Genomic DNA, 20986 nt, shown 5'->3' on the forward strand with positions numbered 1-20986 from the left:
CGCCTGATGGAGCTGAGGAGGATTTTAGGCAACCATAAACATCTCCATCTCCTTCCCTCCCCCTTCCAGCCCCCCCTTCCCGATGCTGCGAGACTTCTCAACGGCTTTCGATGCCGTTGTTGGGCCGTGGCAGGTCAATTAACGGTAGGAACTCATTAGCCAATTGGGTCGCGCGGAGCCGTTCGAAGTACACCCCCCACCCCGTTTTTTTTAACGTTCGGCTCCCGCGGAGGTCGCGAGCGCGCCATATAATAGCGGAAGGGGTGGGGGTATCCAGCTCGGCGCGTGCTCCAGAACCTTGGCCTCCTTCGAGGGCGGGGGAGCAAGACGGGCGGGCACGCGCGCACGCGGCTCACGTGACCTGGCCGGCAGCTAGGCGAAGATGGCTACCGTCTCTTTGGGTTGAAGGAGATGGAACGCTCCTCAACCGCCTTCCCACCACCACCGCTACCACTATCGTACTGCTACCACCACCACGTCAACAGCAGCAGCAGCAGCGCCGTCCGCCTCCTCCTCCAAACGCTCGTCCTCGTCCGCTCCATTTCGCCGGTAAAGGGCGTGCAAGCGAAGTAAACGGCGCGGCAAGGGGAGTGGGGGTTGGGGAGGGCGGTGGTCGCGGGCCGTCAGACAAAGGGAGCGGAGCTTCTCAGCCGCCTTCGTTCCCTGCCTTCATTCCCAAGCTTTTAGCCTAACGCAGGCGGTTGTGAACTGGATGGGGATTTGAAGGTGTGTGTGTGTGTGAGAGAGAAGCCGCTGCCCAGCGACCTATGAACAGGTGGTCGCCTCTTCCCCTTCCATTCCCGCACGTTTGAAATCGGTCGACGCTTTGGGTTGCGGGGCTGGGGGTGGCTGAGGAACCTGTTCATTTAGCTAGTGGCGTACAGGCGTACAAGTGCGAATGCGTACAGGGGAATAGGGAAAAAAAACAACAACTGGCCGTTATCTTGGATTCCGCCGGTTCTTCCCCGAGTTGGTTGCTTTGAGTTTTCATGCCTAAGGAGGGACTGAAACTCAGGGATTTCCTGGCTATAATAACCTAATGCCTTAATAACCCCTAGGGTGACTAAACTGCGGGTGTCAGTCTGTATGTCTGTTTCTCGCTCTCTCTCTCGTATGCTTGTTTTCAACTACCAAAATGCCAAACGTTCAATGAGTTTTCGCTTAAGGCAAGAACACCGAAAGACCTGGGAAGATGTCTAGGTTTGTTTGATACCCAAGGGGACAAGAGCGGAATGCTTAATGTTCATCAGTTTGGCATTTTGGTAGTTGAAAACAAGCATAGGAGAGACAGACAGACACAGACAGACAGACAGACAGACAGACACCCGCAGTTTAGTCTAGGGGTTATTAAGGCATTAGGTTATGATAACCAGGAAAACCCTGAGTTTCAGTTCCTCCTTAGGCATGAAAACTGACTGAGGTGACCTTGGGCCAGCCACTCGCTCTCAGCCCAACCCACCCTCACAGGGTGATAGTTGGGGGGACAGTAGGAAGGGGAATGAATATTGGGTGTGTTTGCTGCCTTGACTTTATATATATATGTATGTATGTATGTATGTATGTATGTATATGTATATGTATATGTATAGAGAACACCAGCCTGAAGATGACGAATGAGACTTCGTCGAAACGTCGCCAAGACACTTCCAATTTTACGTGGGAGAAGACCCGAATAACCAAAGACCTACATGTATATGTATATGTATATAAAAACAACCCCCCCCCATTTGTGTTTGCCCAGACTTTTTTGAGGTTTAATCCAATGTTCTGAAGCAGGGATTAAATGGCATTGTAGTTACGAATCATTACGTGCTGTGTTCCACCATTTATTTATTTTTTATTTATTTTATTTATTTTTATTTATTGAATTTCTATACCGCCCTTCTCCCGAAGAACTCAGGGCGGTGAACAGATTAAGATTTCATATACATATAATATTATTATTATTTTTTTTATAAACAGTAAATGATAAATTGAGTCAACTTGGTGTATCTGCTAAGATCTTGGCATAGAATTTAGATGTTTATGCTAGCCCTGCTTGTTGAAACAGAAAGGTCTTCAGGGCACGTCGGAAAGTGCAAAGATCTGGGATTGTTCGTATTCCAGGGGGTATTTTGTTCCAAAGAGTAGGTGCCCCCACAGAGAAGGCTCTCTCCCTTGGAATTACTAGACGACATTGTTTTAATGATGGTACTATGAGTAGGCCTACTCTGTGAGAGCGTATTGGTTGGTGGGAGGTTATCGGTTGCAGCAGGTGGTCTCGTAAGTACTCAGGTCCTAAGCCATGGAGCACTTTAAAGGTAAGAACCAACACCTTGAAGCGCACTCGGAAGGCCACCGGAAGCCAGTGCAGCTCACGTAGAAGAGGTGTTACATGTGAGCGCCATGTTGCTCCCATAATTACTCGCGCGGCCGCATTCTGGACCAGTTGGAGCTTCCGGGTGCACTTCAAGGGGAGCCCCATGTAGAGAGCATTGCAGTAGTCAAGTCGGGAAATGACAAGGGCTTGAGTGACTGTGTATAATGAGTCCCGGTCTAGAAAGGGGACGCAATTGGCGAATCAGGCGAACCTGATAGAAAGCTCCTCTGGCCACGGCTGTTATATGATCATCTGACCTAGGCGTCTTCCTTTCTATGGATTTTGCAGTTTGTAAAATTTAATTTTCATTAAATTTGTCAACTCTTTTGCAATGTAATAACCAATGAAACTGTCGGTATTTTCATTAAAATCTGATTGTTATAATAGGCTAGCATAATTTCTTGCCTTGCAGAGCACTTAGTGATAAATGCACACTGGCCACATTAGGGTGACATACTGTATATGAAACCTGGCAAGAATATATGTGGCTTCCTTTATTTTGCAAGGTGGCAGAGTTGGAATATTTGAAAAGATTTGAAACGGCATGCCATTTTGAGTTCAAATGAAGCAAAGGAGGATACACCGCATTGAGTAAATTGAAACAATGTGTAAATTGAAGGATTTGGCTACTAAACATTGGTGCGCTTGCTATCCAAACACATGTTAAAATTATTTTTGACATTTTAAAAATTGTTTGAAAGGGTTAGTATTTGCAGAGAGAGACAGACAGACAGAGAGAGAGACAGAGACAGAGACCCTTAGAGTTGCTTGCCAGATAAAGTCTTTTATTTACCAATATGCGGCCCTCCAGATGTGGGCAAGTGTCAATTTACCTGGATTTAATGATGTGTTTATTTTTACAGAACACATTTGAACAACTATATGTTGTTTGTGAACTCAGTGGTGTTTATGGCTCATTGTGTCTTGTAAATCAAACAAAAATCTATTAATTAAAGAACCCATGAATGAATATGTTGTGTAAATAATTAGACTGAGTAGATATTTTTCTAGCCTACTTTGTGGTTCTGTGTGATAAACAAGTGTTAATTATTGAACTTGTCTAAGTGGTAAACAAAGTGTTGTTTAAGTGTAGTAAAATTCTATATTTTTGATAAGAGAGTCTTTCCACTTGTTTGCAGAAAAGTCAAAGGTTGGTAATAGTGTAATGAGGGAAAACTTTTTGTAATTGTAGCTGTATTAATGGATAACATTGGTTTCACAGCATTTTATCTGTAAAAAATTAAAATTAGTACAGAAGACAAATGTTTCTCTTATATAAATTATTTTGTGAGAATATTGAACACTTTTGAGTCCAAAAGCTCATGAACAAAATTAATTCTGAATATTAAAAAATAAATTAGAAAGGATAAAATCTTTACTATGGAATAATAAAGAGTGTAAATTGCTTTTTAAGCAGTTGTTTCAACTGAAAGAGTTTTGGTTAGCTGCAGTACTGCATATGTTGGCAGAGCCATTGCTCATCTTAGGATATATGGATAGAGTTGCTCTAATCTTAAGCATTCTTATTTAAAACTGCTGTATTACTAAAATTGTCTACATAGGAATACATTCCATTTCTCTATGGAAGCTTTATCCCCAATTTCCTGAAGGTAGGTAATACACTGTAGAAAAAATAATAAAGAACACAATGAAAAGTGACATAAACTTGAGAGTGAGTTCTTTGTGTACTATAGTAAAATACAGCCAATATAAGTAGTCTACTCTATGGTCTTTTTCTTATTTAACATTCTGCAGGCTTAAAGTCTCACTAGGTAGTAAATTTTGTCATATAAAAGCACCTTTACCTCTTGAGCCTTTAAGTTAACATACTTTATGCGAGGATACTCTTACTGTTTAAATGATAATGTTAAAGAAATTCATGAGCTTTGTCTTAATAGTAGTAACTGTGAGAGGGATCTTGGAGTCCTAGTGGACAACCATTTAAAAATGAGCCAGCCGTGTGCAGCAGCTGCCAAAAAAGCCAACACAGTTCTAGGCTGCCTAAACACGGATAGAATCAAGATCATGTGAAGTGTTAATACCACTTTATAATGCCTTGGTAAGGCCACATTTGGAATACTGCATCCAGTTTTGGTCACCACGATGTAAAAAAGATGTGGAGGTTCTAGAAAGAGTGCAGAGAAGAGCAACAAAGATGATTAGGGGACTGGAGGCTAAAACATGAAGAACGGTTGCAGGAACTGGGTATGTCTAGTTTAATGAAAAAAAGGAGTAGGGGAGAGATGACAGCAGTGTTCCAATATCTCAGGGGCTGCCACAAAGAAGGAGTCAAACTATTCTCCAAAGCACCTGAGGATAGGACAAGAAGCAATGGGTGGGAACTAATCAAGGAGAGAAGCAACCTAACTAAGAAATTTCCTGACAGAACAATTAACCAGTGGAACAAGTTGTCTCCAGAAGTTACTCCAACACTGGAACCTTAAGAAGATATTGAATAACCATTTGTCTGAAGTGGTGTAGGGTTTCCTGCCTAAGCAGGGGGTTGGACTAGAAGACCTCCAAGGTCCCTTCCAACTCTGTTATTCTGTTCTGTTCTGTCTTGGCCGGAAGTTAAACTTCTAAAAATAGTACTTTAAGTGTGCAAATCCTAAGCAAATCCTAAGAAGTAGGATCCTTAGAAGTACAGAATTCACCATGAGTTCTGCTAAATAAGTATGTTTAATTCTATTGTAGATTTTCACTGAGGTTAAAGTAGAGATTGACTGTATTTTTTTGTGAAGGCCACTTGCTTTCAAATACTTTGCAGACTGCACTGATCAACAAGGCACTCCCATGTAACACCGCTCCTGCGTGAGTTGCACTGGCTCCCAGTGGTCTTCCGGGTGCGCTTCAAGGTGTTGGTTATCACCTTTAAAGCGCTCCATGGCATCGGGCCTAGCTATCTTCGAGACCGCCTGCTGCTACCGACGACCTCCCATTGTCCCGTGCGCTCCCACAGAGAGGGCCTCCTCAGGGTGCCATCAGCCAATCAATGTAGGCTGGTGACACCCAGGGGGAGGGCCTTCTCTGTGGGGGCACCTACCCTCTGGAATCAGTTGCCCCCAGAGATAAGGAGAATCCAAGACCTTAGTGCCTTCCGCCGTGCCCTTAAAACCCACTTTTTCCAGCAAGCCGGGCTGGCTTAAGAAGAAATTTTAAATGTTTTAATTGGTTTGTATTTTTAATTTTGGGCCAAATTTATATATATTTTAATTGTTTTTTAATATTTGTATTTCATGTTTTTTAATTCTGGTTGTACACCGCTCTGAGTCCTCGGGGAGAAGGGCGGTATATAAATTTAAAAATAAAATAAATAAAATAAATAAACAACAGAACTGAATACTGGTGGGGAAACCCCCCTTTTTTTCTCTGCCATTTTCCTAACTTTTTTTCAGGAATAGGAAGGCGCATCTTACTAGAAACTTGAACTGAACATATGTTGTCAGCTTTTGAATATAGAATGAAAGCTACAGTTCAGTTCTTTCAATACTTGTCCTAAGGCAGTTCAGTAACCTGTGGTTTAACAATTCTAGGGAGTTTAAAGGTTGATTTTCCTTGTGTATCCTCAGCTATTTTTGTCCTACCTGACAGGTAATCAATCAGTAAAATAATGCTACAGCATATGTAGCTTTTGTTTTTGACTGTCAAACTCCAGGATGTGGCATCCATAGAATATAACAGGGCTATGACTACATGATACAGCTTGCTATCAAACTATAAAAAATGGATTTATGCATTTTTCTTAATTATAGGTTGGATCACAAGAACCTTCTTGCAAAATAACAAGCTATGATCTGTTATTTGCAGTATGTTAAAAGTTCTTGAGTAAAAAATGAGGTTATAATTATAACATATCAAATGTCCTTTGTTGTTGGCTTATAAATTTACTTTGATCTTCTAGTAGTTTAGGTTTCGTAGCTTTTTGTAAATCTTTATGATACCTACCAGTAGATGTGCATTATTGCCAGTGATCCAGGCTATTTTCTATACAGTACTTCTTTGGTGGCCCAAGCTTCAGAGAAAGGAAGAATCTGAAAGTTACATTTTAATTTTTTGAAAATATATTGGTGAAATATAATGAATAACAAAATACAATCATGATTTGTGCAGTTTAAAATGACATACATTATAGTGATTAAAATAAAAGATAAACAAAATAAAAAATAAGGCTCATGTAGTAGCATATAAAATTAATCTAATCTTTGTCTACATAGGCATTTCATTTCCATTTATAATTATTACTAAAAGTCATACAGAAACACTGTATATTACTCCATTTTCTTATTTTTAGAATGTAAAAATATTTCAAAAATTGATAAAATAAGCTTTTTTGTAGGGAATCTAGAAACTTGCTATCAACCCCTTTTTCCCCATTTCCCCCCCAACTTCATTAATTTGCTGTATCTGCAAATTTGATAGTCGTCCATGTTTTTAGGAAATACTGTCTGCAGGAAATATTCAGTTCCTTCTTTTTTATTATTTTGAACTTCTCACTCAGAACTGATTTTTCAAAGAGTTATATTAGCATTCATTATTAATGCTAGGAGATCTAACCACTCACTTCTGTGTACATTCTGTGAGATAGTCTTACTGCAAGTACGGTAATCTATATAATTACAGGCCCAGAATTCACTTGCTTCCTCACAGTATGCAAATCAGGAGAATTTCTACGTTGAATTTTTTAAAAAAATGTGACAACAGAGTGCACTTATGTTAAAACAACATTGTAAAGTGTGGAATGCATTTTAGTTGAGAAAAAATGACAAGTTATGAAAGGAAACATGAAGGGAATATTGCGTCTTTTCCCCTGGTTTTTACAAAGTCTATTAGCATATCTTTATGCAATGGAAATTTTACCTCCTAACTTCAAGATGAATAATATTAAAGTATATTGAATTGGAATATAGGAGAGAATTCCAGTTTCTGTTTTATCTGTAACTAATACTACTAGTTTCCTTATTTAAATAAGTACATGGTAATAATACATTTGCACAATCTTTCAGCAGCAAAGTTTGATTACTAATGATCACTTGTTTATTCTCCTCATCGAAAGGAAACGGCAGTCAGGCATGGGATTGGACTCCTGCACAGCATAGGACCGAGTCTGCAGCCTTGAAAGACTCCGCCCTCTGCTGGAGTTGCCCATTGTTTCGACTCGGTCTATGCTGGACAGTCGTGTCTTCCTAGACCTAATTTATTCCTCTCTTTTCTATCTTGATTGGACTTTCAAATTCTTAGATCTTTCCGGTTACGACGTTTGGACTGTTTTTCGGACTGTGTTTGTGGATTCTGGCGTGAAGGGTACTGACTTGATCCTGCCGAAGGCCACGGAGCGGCGTGGTACTGCCGGCCGGCAGTTTCCCTCAGAGGGGCAGCGCGGTGATCATCGCGGCTCCCCTCAGCCTCCCCTCGTCACCAGGTGAGCTCCCCTCGCGTTTTAAAGGCTTTTTCCCAGCAGCTCTATCTCCGACCGCCGAGTGTGAAGCAGCCGATTCGGGGGTGTTTTTTACTAACTGCTTTTTACTGCCTATGGCTAGCGGCTTTATCCCAACAACTTCGGAAACTTCCTTTTCTGCCTGGTTGCTCGGCTTTCGCCCAGCAGCTTTATCTCCACCCGCCGAGAAGGAAGCAACTGATTCGGGGGCGTTTTTATACTTGCCGCTTCCTTTCCTGCCTGCAGTTAGTGGCTTTATTCCCTGGCCTCGATTCGGCTTTTTTGAGATCTCCTGCTGCGTGGGATTCAGCCGGCTGTCAGATAAGTGTTCCAGGGGCTCTTATTTTCACTGCCTCCTGCTCCCAGAGTTGCCGGCAGCAATTCCAAGATGGCAGACGCCACGAGGCAGCACCGATCAGCTCCGACTGCCAGGGGTGGGTGACGCAGACATACCAGTGATCCTGGGGAGGGCCCTTCTGTATGTCCACCCCCCCAAGAGGGCCTTACCTAAGGCTGCAGTCCCTAGTGCTCCAAAGCCTTCCAAGGAGGAGCTCAGATGTCATAAAGCCTTGGAAAAGGCTATTCTTAAGGTGCAAAAACAGCCTCCAGCCACTGAGAGTAAGGCTTCGGCCTCTCATTCACCTCAGGCCGCAGATCCACAACCCAGGAGGGATCTCTCTCCGGATCGCCTGATACCATATGGCCCTCCCCCACCTCCGGGCATTGAGCCTTTATTCCAGACAATGCCTGACCCCAGCGGTCTGGATTCACTGGAGGAAGAAACCCAGGAATCTGCCAGGGGCTCTCCGCCTCCACGGTCCCCCTCTCCTAGGGTGGATCCTCAGGACATTACTCCTCCAGCCTCTCTGGAGACAATCATAGCCAGGGCAATCCAACAGGGCCTGGTCCAAGGATTACAGCAGGGTCTTCTCCAGCCTTTGCCTCAACAGGTTCTGGCTCGTTCTCACCATCTCCAGTCCTCCCAGGAAGACGTTTCTGGGGGGCACTACTCTCCTGAGCAATCTGAACAGGGTTCGGTGTCGGAGGAGGAGGAAGCCAGAGAGATGGCTCTATCTGATGATGAGAGCTTGGGCCCTGACCAGCCCGCCTTCATAGGACTCTTTAAGCCCCAGCTTTTCAAGTCCTTGCTTTACAAGGCCCTTGCAGTTACAAGACTAGGTTGCTCTTCCGCGCCTGGTGGAATGACATCTGGAAATTCGGACCCTGCTACATCTTTATTTGTCGAGCCCGCTGTTGTGCCTGAGTTGGTGCCTGCTCCAAAGCTTTTCACAGATGTCATTCAGCGACAATGGTCTCTACCTGGAGCGGGTCCTGCCCCCAATGGTCTGGTCAAGCGTCTTTACCAGGCCGCTCCAGCACTATCCCACATCTTGCAGGTCCCACCGGTGGATGGCCCTGTCGCTGCTCTAGCATCCTCATCCCGGGTAACGGGCTCCGCCAAGGACTATTTACGCCCAGAGGACAAACGGGCTGAAAAGACATTGTTTAAAGGACACCAGGCGGCGGCTTGGGCCATCCGGACAGCTACTTTGGCTTTATTCTTCAACCGCGCATCGCTCCTTTGGCTCAAACAACTCCAGGACAGGTTGCCTCCGTCTGATACACGTATGCATCAGGACTTGAACAAGATTGCTGCCGCTTTGGAGTACTCGGCGGATGCCACCTTGAACTCCGCTCGGTTCACTGCCAAGACATAGGTTCTACTATTACCTCGCGGCATCTCTGGCTCCGGAATTGGCAAGCGGATGCCAGGAGCAAGTGGCAACTTGCTTCTTCATCCTACTCAGCTGATGCCCTGTTCGGACCTCCGTTAGAACCGCTCCTGGTGGAAACCAGGGACCACCGCAAGATATTGCCTTCTGTCTCTAGATGCAGCAAATCCCAATATTCTCCTTATCCCAGGGCTCAGTCCTTTCGTGCCTCGGATTCCGGCTTCTATCAGCGGCCCTTCCAATCCCGATCTCTCCAACCTGATCCCCAGGTTAGACAGGGTAACAGGTTTCCCCCAAAGCGCCCCTTTTGGGGGGGGTAGGGGTAGGCCTTTTCGTTGGTCCAGGTGATCTGCCCTTGTCCGCTCCCATTGGCGGACGTCTGGCCCTTTTTGCTGACCAATGGAGGGTATCTTTCAGATTCATGGGTCTTACAAACTATCCAGTCCGTTCTCACTCTCGAGTTTCGCTCCCTTCCCCCGACTGTTTTCCTCACTTGCCCCCTCTCTAGGGACAGGGTTAAGCGAGCCTTGGTTTCCGAGGCTATCGACCACCTAGTCTCCATTAAAGCGGTCCAACGCATTCCCCCCCCAACGAGCGAGGTCAGGGTTTCTATTCTCGTTTGTTCATAGCGAGGAAGTCCTTGGTGGGGGTGGAGGGCCATCCTTGATCTGAAGGCTCTGAACCGGTTCTTAATTACTCACCAGTTCAAGATGCATACCCTCCGTACTATCCTCGAGATTCTCAGACCGGGAGATTTCCTTTCCTCTATTGATTTGACGGAGGCTTACCTCCACGTCCCCATCCATCCTGCTTTCTGTAAGTACCTCCATTTCCACTATTGCGGAGCGCATTACCAATATGTTGCCTTTCCCTTTGGCCTTTCCTCTGCCCCCAGGGTTTTCACCAAGATTATGGCGGCTCTTGTGGCCCATATCCGCTCCCTCCCGATTAGAATCCAGTTTTATTTAGATGATACCCTTATACAATCTTCTTCCCTTTGGACCGCCCACCAAGACCTGGCCACTACTATCCAGGTCCTTCAGAGTCATGGCTTCTCTATTAATTGGCCTAAGAGCCACCTGACTCCCTCCACTACCCTTCAACACCTAGGGATGGTAATTGACACCAGGGCGTCCACGGTCTCCCTATCTCGCGACCGTCAGGTCAGCCTGCGCTCCCTTGCTCTTCTCAGTGTTACGGACCGGACCTCCTCGGTCCTTGGACTATCCTGCCTCCTGGGCAAAATGGTTTCAACCTATGGGATTGTGCCCTGGTCTTGCCTCCACAGCAGGGAGCTACAATGGTTCCTCCTTCCCCATCAGAAGTCTCACTCCAGCACTTCACTTCGCAGAGTATCCCTCCCTCCAGCTCTTCTCAACTCCCTCCAGTGGTGGACCTCATCGGCGCTCTCCAAGGCCTCCTACTTCCGAGAACCGACACGCCTGATCATCACCACGGATGCCAGCCTCCTGGGCTGGGGGGCCCACCTGGACCATCACATGACTCAAGGTCAGTGGTCTCCCTCTGAGCAGTGCCTTAACATCAACCTCTTAAAGTTGCGGGCCATTCGTCTGGCTCTCCTCCACTTTTGGAGCAAGGTGGAGGCTCGGGATGTCCTCATCCTCATGGATAATGTGACGGCTAAGGCCCATATAAATAGAATGGGAGGCACACATTTGAGAGCCCTTATGGACGAAACCCTTCTCCTGGGGCTCTGGGCCGAAACGAATCTTCACTCCTTGCACGCAGACCACATCTCCGGAGTGGCAAATGCTCAGGCAGACGCCATCAGTTGACACCATCTGGATCACGTGGAGATGAGGACCCCCTCATCTGTTTCAGGAGATCGTGACTCGATTCGGCATGCCCTGTGTGGATCTGTTTGCCTCGGCCGCCAACCATCAGGTCCTGAGGTATTTCTCAAGGTACCAGGATCCCAGGGTGGAGGCCACGAATGCCCTCCGCTGCCCTTGGCCCTCGGGCCTTCTGTACGCTTTCCCTTCCCTACCTTTACTCCCCAGGGTTCTCCGGAAGGTGTTAGAAGAACGAGCGGAAATCATCCTACTGGCTCCTTGCTGGCCCTGAAGGCACTGGTACACGGACTTAGTGTCCCTATCTGTCTCGCGACCCTGGAGCATTCCCGACAACCGCATTGCCCTCAGCCAGGGGGCCCTACAACATCCGGACCTGACATGGTACCACTTGACTGGAGGTTGAGTGGCGCCTCTTGATGAATGCCAACGTACCTGCTCCTGTCATTTTCACCATCCAGGCGTCCTACAGAGCGTCAACTAACCGCATCTATAGCTACCTGGGCCTTATTCGTCTCTTGGTGTCGTCGGTCGGAAGTTCCTCCCCTGTCGGCATCAATCGTCGATGTCTTGCGGTTTCTCCAGGCGGGTTTTGAGTCGGGCTTGGCCCCCAACATCCTCCGTCACCAAGTGGCCGCCATCTCCTCCGTCTTAACCTGCGGCTCTTCTTCTCCAGTCATTCGTCATTTCCTGCAGGGTGCCTCCAACCTATGCCCTCCAACAGTCCATTGCTTTCCCACATGGGACCTCAATAAGGTCCTCTCAGCTCTGACGGAATCCCCCTTTGAGCCCCTTCGTGTTGTGTCTCTTCGCTTCCTTTCGTTTAAGGTTGCCTTCTTAGTTACCATAACAATGGTCCGCCGCATCTCGGAGTTGGCGGCCCTGTCTACTTGCAGTGACCTGTGCGTTTTCCATCGGGACAGGGTCGTCCTCCGCTTGGATCCTTCTTTCGTCCCGAAAGTCAATTCCCTCTTCCACCGGAGCACAAGAATTGATTCTTCTGAACTTCTGTCCTTCCCCGGTCCATCGTTTGGAACGCTCTTGGCACACCCTCGACGTACGTCGTGCGCTCAAAATCTACATCTCCCGTACTTCGACCATTCGAAAAACTGAATCTTTGTTTGTTTCTTACCAACCGACCTCTATCGGGGCCAAGGCCACATCCCCTATGCTGGGGCAGTGGATTCGAGCTACTATTTCTACGGCTTACCAGAGGCACTCCTTACCTGTTCCACGAAATATCACAGCGCATTCGACCAGGAGCACCGCCACTTCCACAGCATGGGCTACCCAGGTTTTGGTAGAGGACATTTGCTGAGCTGCCACCTGGATGAGCTTATCGCCGTTCATCCAACACTACAAGGTGGACACCTTCGCATCAGCGGAAGCGGCATTCGGCCGTCGGGTCCTCCAGGCCATCCACGCAGTCTAACGCTACAGGGCCTCGTCTTCTCCCTCCCGACGGACATTTATCTTTGGTATGTCCCATGACTGACTGCCGTTTCCTTTCGATGAGCAGAATGGACGTTGGTCTTACCTGATACGTCCGTTCTCTATGAGAAGGAAACGGCAGTCAGCCCCACCCTCTCTGGAGGGCCCTGTAGAAGGCGGATGGGTGGTTTTGGTTTTTTTCATTCTCTCTCTTTCCAGAAAGACACGCCAATCTGCGTCAGCGCCCTCGCCGAAACACTGGGCAACTCCAGCAGAGGGCGGAGCCTTTCAAGGCTGCAGACTCGGTCCTATGCTGTGCAGGAGTCCAATCCCATGCCTGACTGCCGTTTCCTTCTCATAGAGAACAGACGTATCAGGTAAGACCAACGTCCAATCTAATTGCAAGCTGTACATTAAACAGGATAAATACAATATGTTACCTAAACAATTTTGTATGCCAGTGGGAAAGTTGGAGTATAAAGGCTTCATGATGAAAATTCTGTAAAGGCTTAAACTAATTCCACTGAGCAGTGAGGCTTACTTGTGTTAGATGGTAATTATTATATTTACATATACCAATTTGCATGAAATACAGCCTCAGCAGCTGAATTATCTGTACTTGTATGCCTTTATTAATTCTTTCTACATTGCTCTACGTATCTATCATTTTTCCCCACGTGCTTTTTAATATATATTCTTTCAGATAATTAAAGTATCTCAAATTGATTTTCTAAGAAACTAAGACAGTTATAACAAATTACATAATTATACATATGTATGTTTGCTTCTGTGGTGATCATGGTCTTCAGATTGTTTGTGCACAATTGGATAGATAAAGGTGAAAATTTAATCTCTTGGTTCTATCTGTCCCACTGCTGGAAATAAAAAGTTGGAAACCCAGCCTATACTTGAATAGAATAGGATAACCAAGTTGGAAGGGACCTTGGAGGTCTTCTAGTCCAACCCCCTGCTCAGGCAGGAAACCCTATACCATTTCAGACAAATGATTGTCCAGTTTCTTCTTAAAAACCTCCAGTTGTTGGAGAATTCACAACTTCTGGAGGCAAACTGTTCCACTGGTTAATTGTTCTAACTGTCAGGAAATTTCTCCTTAGTTCTAGGTTGCTTCTCTCCTTGATTAGTTCCCACCCATTGCTTCTTGTCCTACCCTCATGTGCTTTGGAGAATAGTTTGACTCGCTCTTCTTTGTGGCAGCCCCTGAGATATTGGAACACTGCTGTCATGTCTTCCCTACTCCTTTTTTCATTAAACTAGACATACCCAGTTCCTGCAACCGTTCTTCATGTTTTAGCCTCCAGTCCCCTAATCATCTTTGTTGCTCTTCTCTGCACTCTTTCTAGAGTCTCAACATCTTTGTGTCTCAACATTTCTCCTAGAGCAGTGTTTCTCAACCTTAGCAAATGTATGATCGCTGGACTCCAACTCCCAGAATTCCCCAGCCAGCCATGCTGGCTGGGGAATTCTGGGAATTGAAGTCCACACATCTTAAAGCTATCAAGGTTGAGAAACACTGTCCTAGAGAGACTAAAGGCAAACTCTTAAAAGCATGAGGGAATTGCACATTGGTTGTGGTATGCATAGATTTATTTGTTATTTCAAATATTAACAGATGACCTCTATTGAATTGTCATATTTTGAGGAAGGCCTTAGTTGAACTTTTTTTTGAAATACATATTTCTTCTTTCTAAATGATCTCTTCTAGTGTATATTTTTGAGCTATGACAATCCAAAATACTGCAGTGTTGGTAAATACATGGTTAAAGGAAATATTTATACATTTGTCATCAGTTTCTTTATTACTGTCAGATGTAAAATAAAGCTGTGGTATAAAATAAGACATTTTAAAGATAATTTGCTATTGCTGTATCAAATTACCAAATAAAAGTTTGAAATGTGCAGAACATTTTGTTTGTAATTCATTTATTTTAATAATTTCTTTATTATGACACTAAAAGGCTGAAATCTTGAACATTATTTGTATACAGATGTAACTGAAATTGTTTTTTCTAGTGATAGGCATGAAGTCATTTTGTCATCTGCCTCTTTCAGTATGTTACTGACACGTTTAAATGGTTCCTTTTGTTTATGTAGATAACTGGCATTGTGGAACCTGACCACTAAGGATGGCTAATCTGATGTCTCAGAGTTTGGTCACTTACGTGGAAGAAGAAAATGTTCCTGCTTTGAAAGCATTTCTTGAGAAGTGCAAAGATGTGGATGAAAGGGATGAGGTATGATAAACTGTGAAGTGAATACTTTGAAAACTAGCAGAGCCTGTGGGAGCATGGCATATCTCTGATGTTCATTCTGTTCATCATTTCACAGCAATTAATTTGTAATCTTTAAATGTGGGATATTGACATGGTCAGATTACTTTTTTGCTAGTCTGTAGCTTATCCCCTTTGCCAGTCTCTGCAGAGGCCGAGAACCTTTGGTGCCCTATGAAAGATAATTCTGCCACAAGACTAGTCTGGAATCTCCAAGAAGTCCTTCTATGTTAGTTAATCCTGCTCTGTTGCTTGGTTTACTGATGAGTCAGTAAATAAACAATGAACAGGAACTTAGGGTGCTAGTGACTCACAGTTGCTCTTACTTGGATTTCATTTGGGAAGATTCATGTAAGACAGTTGGGATAACTTCCTGCAGTGAAATCAGGTTTATGTTTCAGCTTGTATGCTCTAAGAATATATGCAGGATTCTCGATACTATGAACACTGGTAGTCTTCGACTTATAACCACAATTCTCACCAGAATTTCTGTTGTTAAGTGAGGCAATCATTAAATGAGACACACCCAACTTTATAACCTTTTCGCTGTGGTTAATGAATCACCATATTCAATAAGGGAGTCATTCATTTGGGGCAATCTACATATCTGCCTCCCAAAATATGAAGGGGATGGGATAGAAGTGAGGAAGAAGCCACCCTTGTGTTATGGAACAAGTGTGTCTGATTCCCTCACTTCTACACTTTAGAAAGAGACCACGATGTTTCATTACTTCCTTGGGTTTGAATACTTCTGTTGGCTTTCTTCTAGTTTTAGTTGATTTAATTTAATTTAATTAATGTTTTAATTTTAATTTAATAAATTATTTCTTTATTTTTGTTTGCTTGTACACTACTGTAAGCTATCCAGAGTCTCTTGATTTGATGGGATAGAAATTATGTATTTATGTTTTAAGGCTTTAATATAAAGGGATTGCAACTGTTTAATGTTTACATTATGAAACATTTTTAACAAGAATTTTTACAATCAATAAATAGTTGCTGCTCTGTTCTATAAGATGAATTAGAATTTCAAAACCAAATCCTTGGATTCACAAATATGACCTTTTTACAAGATACTGTATTGCCTAAACTTGTTTCTGTTAATGTTTTATTGAATCCGGATAACAAGACAGTCCTCACTTAATAATCATTTATTTGGCAAATGTTTGAAGTCATGATGGCACTGAAGAAAGTGATTTATGGCCTGTCTTCACACTTAATAACAGTTGTGATGTCCCTGCAGTCATATAATCACAATTTAGGCGCTCAACAACCATTGTGCAACATTGTGTGGTCATATGATCACCATTTGTGATCCATCCCAGCCAGCTTCCAACAAGCAAAGTTGTGATGAACCCAGCAGGAGGCTGTAAGTCACAATTATCTGATTGCTTGCTTAACAGCCAAAACCAGGGCTGCTGGAACTGTCATTGTAAGCCAGTGTGGTCATTTGATGTTTTGCTTAACTTTGCTTAGTGACAAAGTTGCTGGTCCCAATTAGGGTTATTAAAAGAGGACTACCTGTTGTGTTTTTTTTTTTAGTACTGTTTTAGGAGATATGCTTCAGTGTCTAAGTAAACCTTGAATACTACATGGCTTTCTGCTATAAGAATTGTTAGATATCCTCTTAATTAGCTTTTTCCTATATGCATTTTTTATGATTGCAGAATGGTCAGACTCCTTTAATGCTAGCTGCAGAGCAAGGCAATTTAGAAATTGTCCAAGAACTGATAAAGAAAGGCGCCAATTGTAACTTGGAAGATTCAGTAAGTACTAAGAAGCTTATCCTGCTTCATACTTTATCTCTCCTCCAGCACATTTAATTTGCTATCAGCCTGTATGTATCTTGAAATCAGATCTGCGAACACAAAATATATAACAGATAAAGACTGTGCCATTCCATCCTATCGTTCATTGTTACAGTAATAAAGTACGATGTCATGCCTGTAATTCGTTCTTTGTTAAAGCTTAATAGTTTAAGGGAGTTAATTCAGCTAGAACAATCTTTTGATTGGTGGCTTCTGCCTGTCCTAATAGATTTGGCAAAGTGGGTAATGCTCTGGGCCCCTTCAGTGAGACAATGTGATCTGATGGGTCCTTGGAAGTGTGCTTTCTCTGTCACGGCACTGGCCTTAAGAAATATCCTTGTCTTGGAGATATGGATGGTTGCAACCCTGTTGCCCTTGAGAAAAGTGGTGAGGACTTGGCTTTTTCCTCAGGCATTGTGGCCAAATTACTAATGGAGCTGGCAGGCAGATAGATGAATGCGAGTTTTATCTTTTCTCTCTCTTTTTTTATTGATTTTATTGTAATTTCTTTGTTGTGAGCTGTCCAGAACCGTTGATAATCAGGTGGTATACAAATTTAATAATCTATTATTATTAAGGCCTCAACCTTACTTTAAAAAAAAAGGTGTGTTGCATTTTTATTTTGTTTACAGCTAGCTGAAAGTTCTTTCTAGTACATGAGCAGCTATATAAATTTGTTTAATAAATGAAATAAATAAAAAAACCTGTTCTTAAGTACTTATAAAACTGACATTTTCCTTCTTTTATTACCTTATTGTAGGATAACTGGACAGCTCTTATCTCTGCATCTAAAGAGGGACATATTGCTATTGTATCAGAACTCTTAGCATGCAATGTGAATATAGAACATCGAGACATGGTATATTTTTTACTTTTATAATAACATCAAAAAGTTACTTTTCCAGTATCTTTATTTGTTTTTTTTTTATAAAATAATCTTTATTAAATATTTATAATAAAATGAACACACAATAATGATTGAAAAACAATATAGGAAACGAAATATAGAAACACAGAAACACAGGACTAAAACGAAACAACAAACATGACTAACCGAGAGTTAAGCTCACTCTCCAATTAATATTAACTAATATCTTTTTTTAAAAAAATTTTTATTGAATAAACAAATATATTACAATTCAACCTTTTTGGTTTGGCAACGTGTAGTCATACTATATGCTTATAAATATGGTAGCTAATAGGTTATATAGATAATATACAATTAGAATCGTAAGATATTTATGAAATTAATATATTATAAGTCATAATATAATAGTACATAAGTTAAGTTAATAGTTAAGCGTTGTCCCCCTTAGTAATTAACTTTTGCATTTATTTCCCAACCACCTATACCACAAATCCCATACCGTATAAAACTCTGAATCTTCCTTCTCATTTAGTACATATGTTAATCTACACATTTCTGCGCATTCCAATATTTTGTTAACTATATGCTCCTCAGTTGGACAACTTTTCTCCTTCCAATGTTGTGCATAAGAGATTCTCGCAGCTGTAACTGGATGTTATGTGGATAATTAGATATTTCTTCTTCTTCCCATATGCTCGTTTCAGAACTCCCAGGAGGTAAATTTCTGGTATAAGGGCAATCTCCTCCTCTATTATTTCTTGGATCCATTTTTGTATCAATTTCCAGAATTTCCTCGCTTCAGGACATGTCCACCACATATGGTAGAAAGTACCTTGCCAATGACCGCATTTCCAACACTTAGGGTTTGCGTTTGGGTATATCTTTGCAATCCTAGATGGTGCTAGATGCCACCTATACAGCATTTTATACTGATTCTCCTTGTAAGTTACCGCTCTTGTCAGCTTCAGATTATTGTTCCACACTTCTTCCCAATCATCTAGATTTATTTTTGATCTGATGTTTCTCCCCCAAGCAATCATCTGGTCCTTGAGTATTTCCCCTTCAGTTCCTCTTTATATTGTGCACAGTCAGAAGGGTCACTGCCTCTAACGGAGACACCCACTTAGGAATCTGTGTGTAAACTTGCTTCTTCACCGATTTCCCAAACCCTTAATAAAATTCCTCTAATATAATGATTAGTAATGTTTGGATTGTTTGTCTTTCTGAGACCACAAGAAGGAATGCCATCCCCGCTGCAAATCATATCCTTCAATTGCCAAAATGCGCTTTCTTGAGAGGATCACCCAATCTTTTATCCAAACCAGGGATGAAGCTTGGTAATAAAGCTCCCACATAGGGAGCCCCAAGCCACCCCTTGTTTTGTGTTCTTGCAACATTTTTCTTTTTATACGGGTTTTTTTACTTTGCCAAATAAATTTATTTAGAATTTGGTCTAATTTCCTAAAAAATTTTTTATCCAATCTTGCAGGAGCCGTTTGGAATAAAAAGATCAATTTCGGTAAAACGGCTTTTATCGCGGCAATTCTACCCAAAAATGAGATCTGAATATACCGCCATCTCTCCACTTCATTCGTTGTGTCTATTAATAATTTGGAATAATTGAGCTCTTTGATAGAAGAACATCTATTTGTAAGCCAAATACCTAAATATTTAAGGTTTTTGACACAATTAATCCCCATAATACTTTGAATCTGTTCCTTTTGGGCACCTGACAAATTTTTTGTTAACATTTTGGTTTTATCCTTACTGATTTTTAATCCCGCTACCTCCCCGTATTCATCTAATTTAGTAAGTAATTTTGGTCCCGTAATAAGGGGATCTTCTAATATGAAAACCAAATCGTTGGCGAATGCTTGGAGTTTGTATTCTTCCCCTTTAACTTTTAAGCCCTTAATTTCCGAATCCTGCCTTAAGAACCACTGTCTTAAGAAGTGGTTCAAGTGTTAAAATAAAAACCAGCGGTGAAAGAGGGCATCCTTGTCTAGTACCTTTATAAATCTGTATCTCATCTGATAGTGATCCATTAAACAGTAGCCTTGCCGACTGTTTAGAATAGATGGCTTGAACTGCCCTTGTAAATTGAGACCCAAAACCCATCACTTCCAATTGTTGTATTATAAAATTCCAGTTGACTCTGTCAAAAGCCTTTTGGGCATCCAGAAAAATCATTACCATTGGTTTATCAGGGTGTGACTCATAGTATTCTAAGGCATTCAATACTACCCTTACGTTATCTCTTAGCTGCCTATGAGACAGGAAACCATTCTGGTCTTGGTGGATAAATCGGGACAGGAACACCTGGAGTCTCTCAACTAGTATTGTCGCAAAAAAATTGTAATCCACATTCAGGAGCGAGATTGGCCTATAGTTCTGGATCAGAGTTTTATCTCTATCGGGTTTCGGGATTAGGGAAATGTAGGCTTCCGTCCAGGACTGGGGTATCTTAGAGTGTAATAAAACCTCATTAAATAGATCTTTAATGTACAAACTAAGTGAGTCAAAGACTCCTTTATAAAATTCACCAGGAATCCCATCCGGTCCCGGAGTCTTGCCATTGGCTTGTTTCTTGATAGCTACTGCTATTTCCCCAACTGTAATTTCTGCATTTAAAATTTCTTTACAGTAATCCAGAATCATCTCCAATTGTAGATTCTGGAGATAACTCTTGAATTTATCTTCCTGATGGATTTCTTGGCTATATAAGGAGGTATAAAAATCTTGGGCCACCTTTGCTTTTTGCTCTGTAGTACCTACCAAATTTCTGATAGAGTCCTGTAAAAATTCAATCTTTCTAGATTCTGCCTCTTTTCTTAATCTATATGACAACCACCGGCCCGGCTTATTAGCATGCTCAAATTGGTTTTGTCGACTTTTCCGAATTTTATTCGCCAAATCGTTTTGATCTAGGATAGATAACTCATGCCTAATCAAGTCAATTTTCTCCTTAATCAAATTATTATGCGGATCTAAACGCATCTCTCCTTCAGCTTTCTCCAATTCAGTCATTAACTCAATCCGTTTGGCCTTCTCCTTTCTCCATTTGGTAGCTGTATATTTTATTACCAATCCCCTAACTACTGCTTTGACAGTATCCCAAATATTTTGAAGGGAAGTAACTTCTCTCTTGTTTTCGGTAAAAAAATGATCTAATTCTTTTTTAATCATATTTATAAATCCCTCATCTTTCATGATCTCAGCCCTCATAGACCATCTCGCTCTTCTAGTGGACCCCT

The 20986-nt window shown here is 42.6% G+C and overlaps 1 protein-coding gene across 4 annotated transcripts in view; it reads left to right on the plus strand.

Annotated features, from left to right (window-relative positions):
- Positions 1-212: 212 nt before the first annotated feature.
- KIDINS220 (kinase D interacting substrate 220) overlaps positions 213-20986 on the plus strand; it is a 71636-nt gene continuing 50862 nt past the window's right edge. For all 4 annotated transcript variants that reach the window (XM_034432055.3, XM_034432051.3, XM_034432053.3 and 1 more), the window contains exons 1-4: positions 213-549; positions 14881-15020; positions 16724-16822; positions 17625-17723. In XM_034432055.3, the coding sequence (XP_034287946.2) occupies positions 14913-15020; positions 16724-16822; positions 17625-17723 (306 nt within the window). In that variant the 5' untranslated portion in view covers positions 213-549; positions 14881-14912. The remainder of the gene's footprint in view (positions 550-14880; positions 15021-16723; positions 16823-17624; positions 17724-20986) is intronic.

This window comes from Pantherophis guttatus, chromosome 1 (genome assembly GCF_059756535.1).
Source record: "Pantherophis guttatus breed Tessera chromosome 1, ASM5975653v1, whole genome shotgun sequence".
Classification (NCBI taxonomy): domain Eukaryota; kingdom Metazoa; phylum Chordata; class Lepidosauria; order Squamata; family Colubridae; genus Pantherophis; species Pantherophis guttatus.